The sequence below is a fragment of the Odocoileus virginianus genome, chromosome 8 (assembly GCF_023699985.2).
Source record: "Odocoileus virginianus isolate 20LAN1187 ecotype Illinois chromosome 8, Ovbor_1.2, whole genome shotgun sequence".
Lineage (NCBI taxonomy): Eukaryota > Metazoa > Chordata > Mammalia > Artiodactyla > Cervidae > Odocoileus > Odocoileus virginianus.
Genome location: NC_069681.1, coordinates 26,759,815 through 26,772,238, shown reverse-complemented (window position 1 = coordinate 26,772,238; position 12,424 = coordinate 26,759,815). Strand labels below are relative to the sequence as shown.

The 12,424-nt window shown below is 49.7% G+C and overlaps 1 protein-coding gene and 1 long non-coding RNA gene across 8 annotated transcripts in view; one reads left to right on the top strand and one right to left on the bottom strand.

Moving 5' to 3' along the window:
* MYO16 (myosin XVI) overlaps positions 1-12,424 on the top strand; it is a 499,683-nt gene that overhangs the window by 265,789 nt on the left and 221,470 nt on the right. For all 7 annotated transcript variants that reach the window (XM_070471419.1, XM_070471420.1, XM_070471417.1 and 4 more), the window contains one exon: positions 42-189. In XM_070471419.1, the coding sequence (XP_070327520.1) occupies positions 42-189 (148 nt within the window). The remainder of the gene's footprint in view (positions 1-41; positions 190-12,424) is intronic.
* The window catches only part of LOC139036312 (uncharacterized), a 28,314-nt gene continuing 25,796 nt past the window's right edge, over positions 9,907-12,424 (bottom strand). The window contains exon 4 of the long non-coding RNA XR_011489040.1: positions 9,907-11,387. This is a non-coding gene — a long non-coding RNA (uncharacterized lncRNA). The remainder of the gene's footprint in view (positions 11,388-12,424) is intronic.

Sequence of the window (12,424 nt, the reverse complement as noted above, 5' to 3'; positions counted from 1 at the left end):
TAATGCCGTTTAACAGAATTCCTCTTCTTTTCTTTAACCAGCCAGAATTTTTACGTATATGCTAGAGAAATCCAGACTTGTTTCACAGCCTCCTGGCCAGAGCAATTTTCTCATCTTCTACTTGCTGATGGACGGATTATCTGCTGAGGAGAAGTATGGACTGCACCTTAATAATTTACATGCCCATCGGTAAGTGATTATGTATCTTCAGTTTGATACTTCTGCCTTCAAACTGTCGTTGCATTTTAGCAGTCTTAGAGTTTCTTCTTATTTTTCAGAGAAGAAATGGTGACTTCTTTTAGGAGAATAATTGGATACACTGTTAGGTTTGAACTATCTGTGTAACAGGGTTATTATCATTTATTGAGTGTTTAGGTGAAGTTTGTTGTATGTGTATTATCTTAATATTTCTATTTTTCTAGCTTTCAGATCAGAATAATAGATTAGCACATGTATGAGCATTAGTGTTCCTTTGGGATATTTTGGATGTAACACGTTAGTTGTGAATTCCTAATTTGGGGTCATCTTTTGAAGATCCCCTGGAGAAGGGAAAGGCTACCCACTCTAGTATTCTGGTCTGGAGAATTCCATGGACTCTATAGTCCATGGAGTTGCAAAGAGTTGGACACGACTGAGTGACTTTCATTCACTTCACTTTGAAATAATGGGACATGATATTTGAGCAATTATGGTGCATTAGGAACAGATCCAGTTAATAATGGCTTCAGATGAACCGTGTACCCGAGCTGGGGGGCACTGATTTTCTGCAGGGGAGGCAGACCGTGTTTGTTAGAATGAGGGGGCCTTGGTCACAGGATGGCCGTGCAGGGGGCGTCTTTGCGATGTATGCGTTTCCACCGATCGCCTGACCCCGTGTGTCTCCCTGCAAGGACGGGTCCACACTTGCAGAGGATGAGAATGAACCAGCAAGGAGAGTGATCCCCACTCAGACGAGGAGTGGGGGAGAGGGGGCAGAGGGTGGTGGGTGGGCGGGTCCAAACCCAGCGGTGAATTCCTGGCTGAGCGGCGAGGAGGAGCCACGCTCTGATAAAGCTGCGCATCAACTTCAGACGTCCTGAGTGTTGGTTCACTGGCTGTTTGTTGCCGGACTCAAGAAGAATGGTGCACTCGTTGTGATTTTATGAGAACTTTTGTGGGAGAAAATAAAGGATGCGTGAGGAGGAGGAGGGCCTCCCAGGTGGCGCTGGTGGTAAAGAACCCATTGCCAACGCAGGAGAGTGGAGACCTGGGTTCGATCCCCAGGTGGGGAAGATCCCCTGGAGGAGGGCATGGCAACCCTCTCCGGTACTCTTGCCTGGAGAATCCCATGGACGGAGGAGCCTGGCAAGGTACAGTCCGTGGGGTCGCAAAGTCGGACACGCCTGAGTGACCGAACACGAATGCACGGCGGGGCGGAGCATGGCCAGAGGACCAGTCACCTCTGGGAGTGGACATGGAGGTGGAGGGGCCCGGTGTCTGAGCTGGCCCGGTGCCAGCTCCATGGAGCTGGACCCCCAGACCTGTCCAGGAAGGGACAGGACCACATCTGCGGAGGGGAAGGAGGTGGGGCCTGCGCCCGGGGGAGGGGAATGAACTGGCCTTATTATTCTAGATTATTATTTAATGACAGCTCTCGTTCGGTTTCTCTGAAACTGTTACATCCAACAGTACAGATCCCGTTTATCACGTTGAACAGAGACATAAAGTGAAGAAGGCCTTATCAAAATTGTTGTTCACAGCGAGAGATTGTTTGGAGATTTACTGTCCCCCAAAACAAGAGAAATTTGGAAGAAAAAGAAACACTGATATTGAAGCATGATAGCCCAGGCAAAGGCAATTTTAAAAATAGAAACTCTTTTGAAGCTCCAATACTTTGGCCACCTGATGCGAAGAGCTGATTCATTGGAAAATACCCTGATGCTGGGAAAGAATGAGGGCAGGAGGAGAAGGGGACGAGGGAGGATGAGATGGTTGGATGGCGTCACCGACTCAATAGACACGGGTTTGAATAAACTCCGGGCGACAGTGAAGGACAGGGAAGTCCGGCGTGTTACAGTCCATGGGGTCACAAATTGTCCAACCCAACTGAGCAACTGAACAATAGCAAACCCACAAGAGCACTGGGAATTTTTCTAATCAAATCGCCTCGTTTCCTAAAGGAAGAAATCAGACCTGGAGGTGTAGGGCGCTCTGTACTGAAGTGCATATACAACAGCAGTCGTGAGATAACCCGTTCTTGAATCACTCTCTGTTTTTCTACATCCTACGTCTCTGACGGGAGGGAATGCATCCGACTGGGGCCTGTTGGGGTGTTCCGGGCCGCCTGTGGGGAAGAAAAGTCTTGGTTGTTTGCATTCCTCATCTTTCCTACCAGCAAAGTCTCAAAGCTGACGGCAGACCATTGCGTTAGATGGTGCGTCTGCACGCGTTTGCGTGCGTGCTTGTACACGCGTGTGCCTGGCGTTGCAGACGCAGAGCCGCTGGGGAACAAAAGGCAGCGTCTAGTCCAGCATTCAGAGATACAATTCAGCCTCTTGGTCTGTGGTTTGGACCCCTCTTTTGAAGTGTGAGAGCGTGTGGGAGAAAACAAGTGTTTCTTTATTGACCTCCGTTCCAACATCCGTTTCTCTTTGCAAAAGAGAGCTTGGAATGGCTGAGGCCATTTAGAAAGTCAAACGTCAGGGCTTGCTTTGTGAGAAGGCCCAACAGGAAAGAACTCAGCAAAATCATGAATAATTCAAGTCTCTTGAACAAAGAAGTTATTTTATTAAAATGAATTATAAATATCTAACGAGTGCAAAACAACATTCCTCAATAAAAATGTACACCGCCACTCCAGATTCATAAAACATATCCATTGGAGCATTTCTACAATGACAGTTCCACAGACAGAGTGTTCTTTAATAATAAGACAAGCAATTTTGCAAGTTATAATGCCTTATGCATCCCGATATTTTTGTGATTTGTGTCATGCGGGTCTTTTCACAGTCACAGCGTTCGTGGGTTTTCTCACTTTTACAGTCCCGGTCAGGCTTGAGGAGCTTATATTTGTACTGGGGTATATCATCTTTGCTTGGTGATTACATATATTAAATAATAGAGTTTTGTAAATTGTTTGGCTTGTTCACAATCAGTAGTATTAATAACTTATTAGCTTTCCAACCTTTCACAATTTGATGATCTTTCTGAGTTTCCTCCTTAAGGAATTCATAGGTAAAGGATATCACTATATAGCTGTATTTATGTAACTACAGATTGTTATATAAACAATATATAAATAAACTGCATATTGTTTATATACAAACAATATTATCATCACACCTACTTATCTGATTTTAAGAGATATTGATATATTGTCAAGTAGAACAAATCAGCACCTACTTTACCATCTAAATGTCCCTTTGCTTATTAAATGCTTATTCCATAATGCAACTTGTCTTGAGATTTTGATGATGTATGTTGAGTCTTTAACACAAACATTACAAACATTTGCAAACCTGCATCCTTAAAATGCATCTTTTCTTTATTACTTCCAACTGATTACCTACATGAAACATATAAATAAACGTGGGACAGGAATTGTAAGCCGAGGACATATCCAGGATTCATCATGTGTCCTTATATGACCAGAACTCCAAAGAGAAAAAAGGATTATTGTAACTGATGCCACTGCAGCTAAAGCTACAGAAGTGTTTTTGTTTTTTTTTCTGGTTCTGGTTTGGAACTAAAAGTTTTCAGAGTCTCACATGAAAATTTATGGAAGTTTATTTTAATGTTAAATGCACCTAAAAATGCTCTCTTGTTTGTAAAATTGGAACAGTATCTAGAACAAGCAGATAGCACTCTTGTTTATAGAATAGAAATGGAGCAGATCTAGACATCAAATCTTATAGCTTAACTGCATGAAAGCAATATTTATAACACTTTGCCTAGAATCTTCCTGGACAGGTGGTTTAAACAAGGACCACTGGAAAAATGTCTCTGGGTCCTGACATTTTGAGCAGCAGCAGTAAGTTGCATTATAGACAACTACCACTAGATGGCACACTCGCCACAAAGTCGGACTGCCAAAAGACATACCTATCTCCATCATCAAAGGTTTCTTTTTTTTTTTTTCGAACTTACTTATTTTTAATTGAAGGAAAGTTGCTTCACAATAAATCTACGGCTTCCACGTGAGTCAGCCAGAGGTATGCGAGTGTGCGCTCCCTCCGGAGCCTCCCTCCCACCTCCCACCCCTTCCCGCCCTTCTGGGTTGTTACAGAGCCTGGGATTGAGTCCCGAGTCTCGCAGCAAATTCCCTGGGGCTGCCTGTGTCACACGTGGTGGTGTAGATGCTTACATGTCACTCTCTCCACTCGTCCCAGCCTCTCCTTCCTCCCCACCCCGTGTTCACAAGTGCCTTCTCTATGTCTGCGTCTCCACTCTTGTCCTGTAAATACGTTCGTCAGTATTTTAGTTTCTAGATTCCATGTATATGCATTAATGTGTGATATTTGTTTCCCTCTTTCTTATTTCACTGTGTGTAATAGAGTCTAGGTTCACCCACCTCATTAGAACGGACTCAAATATGTTCCTTTCTACGGCTGGGTAATATTCTATTGTATAAACGTGCCAGTTTCTTTACCCATTCATCCGCTGATGGGCATCTGGGTTGCCTCCATGTTTGAGCTATTGTCAGTTATGCTGCAGTGAATGTTGGGGTACATGTGTCTTCTTTAATTTTGTTTTCCTCAGGGTATATGCCAAGTAGTGGGATCGCTGGGTCCTATGGTGGTTCTACTCCCAGTTTTTTGAGGAATCTCCATAGTGACTGTATCATTTTCCATTTCCACTGACAGTGCAAGAGTGTTCCCATTTCTCCACACCGTCTGCAGCATTTATTGTTTGTGGAGTTTTTTGATGATGGCCATTCTGACTGGTGTGAGGGGATATTTCATTGTGGTTTTGATGAGCGATGTTGAGCACCTTTTCATGTGTCTGTTAGCCGTCTGTATGTCTTCTTTGGAGAACTGTATGTTCAGGTCTCGCGGCCGCTTTTTGATTGGGCTGATTGTTTTTCTGTCACTGAGTTGCATGAGCTGCTTGTGTGTTTTGGAAGGAACCCTTTGTCAGTCTCTGTCCAGGCTGTGCGGCCGTGTTCCTTCTTCCTTTTGGTTTCTGTCCTTGATGGTACGGTTGAGCCAGTGTTTTGCGTAGGCTTCGTGTTGGGAGTGATCTGTGTTTGCATTCTGGTGGGGGGAGGTGAGTTTGGGGGTTTTCCCTTCTGATGGGTAGGGCTGTGTGAGGCCGTATGTTTTGGGTGTCCCTGGTAATCCTGGCTGCCGCTGGTTGCATTTGTTTTCTTGTCCTGCTTGGTGTTCAGGTGACGTATCTTGCCCTGAGTCCTGCCAGCAGTTGGGTGATGCCAGCTCTTGTAGACAGGCAGAGGCCTTTGCCACAGTTCTCACTAGTTAATGCTCCCCGGGGTTGGGAGTTCTCTGGCAGTCTAGGGTCTGGACGCAGTGCTCCCACTGCAAAGGCTCAGGCCCGATCTCTGGCCAGGGGACAAGCCTCCACAGGCCATTCGTTGTGGCATTAAAGGGATTAAAACAAACATACCGTGCACTGGCGGTAAAGAACCCGCCCACCAGTGCAGGAGATGTAACAGACACGGGTTCCACCCCTGGGTCCAGAAGATGCCCTGGAGAAGGGAATAGCAGCCCTCTCCAGAATTCTTGCCTGGAGAATCCCATGGACACAGGAGCCAGGAAGGCCACAGTCCATAGGGTCGCAAAGAGTCAGACATAGCTGAATTGACCTAACACAGAAACAAGAAACTAAAGACGACCCCCAGACAAATGGTGAGTACAGAATCAAGCAAATATAACAAAAATAATGGAACATGCACACACACATACACACACACAAACAAAACCAAAACAGTCCAAAGGAAAGAAGGTGTGAGGGACTGACCCAGTGAGCAAAGGAAACCAAAAATGATATCAACCAATTAAAAAAAAATCTAAAACACAAACCAGGAAACAAAACCAAGGCAAGGTGCCAACTGGGGAATAAAGCAGAGAAGACAAACCAAACTAACAAACATGGTGGAAAAAAAGAAAGGAAAATAGGAAAAGAAAGGGAGAATAGAAAAGCAAAGTTAAATAGAAGTATATAAGAAAAGGTTTACATGCATTAAAGAATATCTAGAGCAGGAAAAGAGCAATAAGACACACAAAAAATATTTTAAAAGTAAATTTTGAAAAATTAGAAGAAAAAAGAACAGAATTGTAAAAGTCCAACTGAGAGGCAAAAACATATAAAGAAATAAAAAACGGGATTTAAAAAAATTTTCTCATAAGTTTAAATAGAGTTATTACAATTAATAAAATCAACAACCACAGTAACAGAGGAAAAAAAGAAAAGGAAGAATAAAAAAATCCAGAACCAAACAGAACAAGTCAAAATTAAGAAGAAGAATAAGAAACGTTTTCCTGAGATGTCAGCGGTCCGCGTCCTTCCCCTCACTGAGTCAGAGTCCACCATCACCTCCGAGGATGCCCTCCAGCTCCGGGCTGGTCTCTGGAGCTGCTGTGGGGCAGCCCAGAGTCTCATCTAGTCCTGCTCTGGCGTATTCTTGCCTCCGGTGTCCTTGGCTGCCAGGGCTACTGAGTTTTCTTTGGTGGGAACTCTCATTGTCCTTCTAAATATTCGACAGGCACAGAGTCTGCCTCGTTGACCGTGTGGCTTCAATCTGCAGCTGGTACAGCTGCTGGGAAGGTTTTCTGGCCTCTTCCTTAGCTGCTCTGCCCCTGGGTTCAGTTGGTCTTCAGCTGTGGTTTTATCTCCACCGCTGCCTGTGTATCGTCCACTGGGGTTGCTCCTGAGGCTGCCCTGGAGGGCCTGGGTCTGCCCCATGGAGGACCAGCTGTGGAGGGGGCACAGCGGCTCCGATCGTGGGGACCCTGGCATCCCCGGGCACCCAGGGGAGCCGGTGGCTAGGGACGTGGGAGGTACGGGGCTCTAGGGTCCTTCCTAACCTCTGGCAGCTCTGCCCCAGTGGGGGCTGAGCGTGGGGCGGGGGGGCGGGCGCAGCGGCTTGGATCGCGGGGACCCTGCAGCACCGGGCACCCAGGGGAGCCGGTGGCTAGGGACGGGGGAGGTACGGGGCTCTAGGGTCCTTCCTAACCTCTGGCAGTTCTGCCCCAGTGGGGGCTGAGCGTGGCGGGGGGGGGGGCGGTGGCGCAGCGGCTTGGATCCCGGGGACCCTGGCGGCCCCGAGTGTGCAGGGACGCTGTGGCCCAACTGGAGCGTCTTTCCAGCCTCTGGCCCCTGGCGTTCCAGTGATCCTTTCTGGCTGCTTCTCTCTGTGGCTCTGCCTGTTCAAGGCACTTACACGGCCCCCCTGGCTGGAGACCTTCTCTGTCGCTCAATGCGTCAAGCACTTAAAGGCCAGCTTCCTCCCGGGTCCTTCTCGATTCTTCAGTTGCCAGCACCGGAGGGAGAGGCCCAAGGGATGGCTCCACCCGCCGCGTGGGACTCAGCAGTGTCTCTCGTGGCTGCCGGTTCCCCCACAGGCAATCCCACCGCAGTCTCCTCCCTCTCGTCTCCCGGGCCCTCTCCCCGCAGTCAAAGCAGACCTCGCCCTGGGGTTAAGCTCCAATCGGATCCCCACAGCCCAGCACCCAGCCGCTGCGCCTTTTAGGGTTCTCGCGTCCCTGTCCGGGGTACACAGAGCAACAGCAGGGATTGTCTGCCTGGTTCTCAGTCCTTTCAGCCTCAGCCGGTCACGGATGAGCTGCTGCGCTCTCCAGGAGCCTCCGATTGCCCTGTGTCCTGAACAGTCGCCCCGACGGGGGATCCAACCCCTGCTTCAGTCCCCGCAGCCCCAGGGGACCTGCTGTCACGGGTGCAGGTCTGGTCCTGCTCAGTCTCCTCCTCCTCCCTCCTTCCTTCACCCTCCCAGGTTTTGCGAGGATCTGTACATTCCTCTCCGGTGCCGGGGGACGCCTGCCAGCTTTCAGCTGGTGCCCTGTGAGATCCTCCGCATCCACGGGTGTGTTCCTGACGCATCCGTGACGGGAGCCGCACTCTAACCCACCCACCCCGCCCCCATCCTGTCTCCAAAGATCTCTTTTTTATTGACGGTTCTTCCTATGATTCCTTTTTTCTTTTTCTTGGCTGTTTGTTTCCCAAGTTTTATTTCCAAACATTTTAAGTGATACCAACACTGCATCTGGAAAGTAAATACAGTGTCTGTTCCTGGGAATTGAGTTTTAAAGAAAGTTAGAAGTTGGCATCAATTGCTTATCTTCAGCCTGCTTGACACAGCTCTTACGGATTTAGTCCCAGAGCAGCTGGGCTCTGAAATCTAGAGAAGTCATTCCTCACCTCCCTTCATGTTGATTAATGATGGAAATGACTGGGGTGCGGCCTCAGAGCGTTCTCTGCAAAGGTCAGATTTGAATTATAAACCTAGAGCAAGCTATCGTTTGACGGAGCGTGTGTGACCTGCTTCTAACCTTGCATAGTGAACAGAAACTCTGAGTCACCGAGCACTTGAACTTGAGAGGGCTGCCCCCAGTACACCTGTCACAGTAGGTGAGGCGGCTCTGAACTCTCGGTGAACATGCATTCTTTTTCTTGCTAAGGGTTTATTATGCGTGTTGAACTTAACTGGGAAAGGCGCACACAATTTTAAGCAGTTAAGAGTAACTTTAAATTTCTTTGAGGATGATTTTTAATGATGCTGTGATACAATCAACAGTTTACCTGGTACCCATTTTATGCACCCAAAGCTTAAAGATGGTCCTGAGACAAAGGTTGGAGGCAGGAGATATTATATTCTATTTCTGACTGATTCTGTTATTGATTAAATGATGATCACAATTGTAATACATGCAACTTACGGAGCACTTACCTTAGTTGGGTCCGCTCCTGACCCTCCCTTGTCATGGTGGATCCCCACCTGTTACGGGGCAGAGGGTGCAGGACCGCACCCTCACTGGATGGTCCAGGCCGTGAGGATGGAGACGTTGGCCAGGAGCCGAGTCTGCCCCTTGGTCTTAAACCTGTGTTGTCTCTGCAGCAATGCCGGCTGTAAAATATCACCTCCGGCCTTTGCGCCTTTGCATCCAGGAGATTTCAAAGAGGATGAGAGGGCAAGCACAAGGTCAAGTCTGTATGCGCGTTTTTATTAATATTTACAGTCAGTTAAGCAAAACTAACTCAGGGCATTTCTGGAGTCTGTCGCCCTCTAACCACCGGAAAGGGCAATCCTGGGTCATTTCTTTATCCAGGAGCATAAGAAAGTGTTTGAAGCGCATTCATCACCTCAGCTGAAGGTTCTGTTGAAAGTACGAGGAAGGTCGGATCACTTCGGTAAGTGGGCCGGGACGTTTCACTTGTGAAAAGGCCAGTAGGACGAAGTCAGGGTCCGTGGCTCCCTTACTTCCATCTGTGAGCAGCTTCCCCCCGACGGTGGGGAGGAGAGAGGAAGGAGCACCCGGACGCCAGGCGCTCGCTCTGACCCTGGGCCCGTGGGCGCTGCCCACATGCACAGCCCTCCATCGCCCAGATTCCCTCTGCGGCTCACAGGACGGCGGAATTGACAGGGCTTCCCGGAGGAGGAGGACTCCCCTGGTGGCTCAGACGGTAAAGCGTCTGTCTACAATGCGGGAGACCCGGGTTCCATCCCTGGGTCGGGAAGGCCCCCTGAAGAAGGAAATGCCAGTCCACTCCAGTACTATTGCCTGGAAAATCCCATGGACAGAGGAGCCTGGCAGGCTGCAGTCCATGGGGTCGCAAAGAGTCGGACACGACTGAGCGACTTCACGTTTCACTGGTGGATAAGGTTCCTCATCCTATCGAGGCAGTTGATAGCTTACGGTGAACGATGTTGGATTTGTCATCTCCGAAGAAGAAGATTTAGCTTTGGGACCAGGGACCAGGCTTGATCACTCAAGAGCTTTTGTGTAGCAGAGTTTTATTAAAGTGAGAAAAGGGAGAGAGAAAGCTGCTGACAGACATCAGAAGGGGGATGGAGAACGCGCCCCCCCCCCCAGTCTTATCAGGACCTTATATACTTTTTTCAGACCCACTCCCACAACATACAGCTTAAAGGAACAAGATTAGAAGGAACAACAAAGATAGTAACAGACCCACTCCTGTAATATACATTTTAAGATGACAGGATCAGTGAGAAGGCTCTTGTTAAGGAGAAACGTGTCCTCGAGCCAGATACATTGTTATATTGACTAAGACAAAGCAACCTAGAAAAGAATGTTTGTCCTTTTCTCCTTGAGAGCCCCTGACCCCTTTCTCCTCCTCGGGAACCCTGGACTTCTTATCAGCCCACCTAGGAGCTGACTCACACCGTCACTTCAGTGAACCAGTAAAAGGAGCAGCTGTGAGCAGACGCTCCTGGAAGCCGGTGATGTCAAGTCCTGCAGCCTGCTGGCATGTGGAGGGACTCGCCCTCCGTGACAGGCGACTCTCTTGCATGTCACCGATGCTCTTGGCGAACATGCACGGTCTGCTGAGAGCAGTACCCTTAGGTGAAAGGACAGTTTAAAGCCGCCTCTGGAGAGACGGCAACCCAGTTCAGCCTTCTTGCCTGGAGAACCCCAGGTGGAGGAGCCTGGGGCTGCAGTCCATGCGGTCGGTCGCAGGGTCGGGCCCGGCTGAGCGCCTTCTCTCTCTTCCTTTCTGAGGGCCGGGCAGTCGGGGCCACCGGCAGCCTGTGGCGCACGTCGGGGAAGCAGGGCTGACCTGCGCGCCCTGCCGAGTGAGGACAGTGCGGGCTGCCCGGGAGCCCTCCGGGGGAGAAGGTCCCAGGACGCGCTCTCGAGGGACCGGCAGCACTGTCGCCGTGGTTGTGGGGGCGCTCTCCCATCCACGTCCCTGAGACCCCCCGGAAGCGGTAGTTGCTCTGAGGGGTTTGCATCGGAGCCCGGCGCACAGAGGAGCTCTGGGTGTGTGTGGGGCCGCCGCCTCCCTCGAGCTGCGGCTCCGCCTCCACGCGGCTGCTCCCTGGACCTCCCCGCGATGTCGGGCTCTGAGTCCCCTCCGTCCACGCGGTGAATGACTTGTTTCAGAGGTCGACGCATCACTGGATATTTCGATGGAAGTCCGCGCAGCCTTCCTGAAGAAGTGAAGGATGGAAAGGAGGGCCAGGAGCCCCTCGGCGGCAGCGGGGCCTGGAGGTTTGGGAAATCGGGGGTCTTCCATCAGCCCACGGAGACCACCTCCGCGGAGAGCATCACGTTGCTGAGACTGAGACGCGGGGTGGGGGAAACCCCAGCCCTGGGCAGAACCGGCGCACTCCTGGAGACCTTCCTCTTCACGTTTTCCCTGCTCCAGAAAATCCATCCGTGTTCTCCAGATTCTTTGCCTTTCTGCACCAGCTATAGTAGGGGGAAAAAAAACAAAACCAGATTTAAGTCCAAAACCCTGCACTTACTTATCAGAGAGGATGGTGATCTCAATGAGATTTCAGAATGCATGCTTCCTTCCCGATCACCTGTCTCTCCAAGTGGGTTCTGTCAGTTCACACCACACGTCCGTTGTGTCCATCCTGGGTGAATTTGGAGACTGATAACACGATGTGGATATTTGTGTAGAATCCTACAGTGAAACGTGTGTGTGTGCCGCACACGCAGATCTAAAACGACATTCCAGGCGGTGATAAGAAGGACCACTTTTCAGCAAAGGCTGTTTGTTCTTGTGAATCCACAGTGGAGTCTAAAGGCACGTGGGAGGCATAATTAAAATCAGAATCACCAACATTTGCTCGTGCTAAGAACTTGACATGTGCGATCTCACTTTATCCACAGCCCAGCCTGACAGGAGGTTGAGTCAATAACACCTGAAGTCACATCCTAAGAGTGCGGGAGCCTGTCTTAAACACCTCACGTCTTCGCCTCTCAAACCCTAATTTCTAGAAACAGATGAAAGATTCTGTGGAAACACTTGGAAAGGAGCCACAAAAGACCAGGGCATCCAGAGGAAGGCTGTCGAACACCTGAGGCAGGGAAGCTGGGGTCCCTGCAGGCAGGGATCCCAGCTGCTCCTCTGTCCTGGTGCCCGCCAGCCCCTGGGATGGTGCTAGCTGACCAAAGGGTGCAGTGAAGTGTGGTTCAGACTGATGGGGGCTTCCATGGTGGCTCAGCTGGTAAAGAATCCACCTGCGATGCAGGAGACATCGGTTCAATTCCTGAGTCAGGAAGATCCCCGGGAGAAGGGATAGGCTACCCACTCCATTATTCTTGGGTTTCCCTGGTGGCTCAGCTGGTAAAGAATCCGCCTGCAATGCAGGAGACCCCAGTTCGATTCCTGGGTCAGGAAGATCCCCTGGAGAAGGAAAAGGCTACCCACCCCAGTATTCTGGCCTGGAGAATTCCTTGGACTGTATAGTCCATGAGGTCGCAAAGAGTAGGACAGG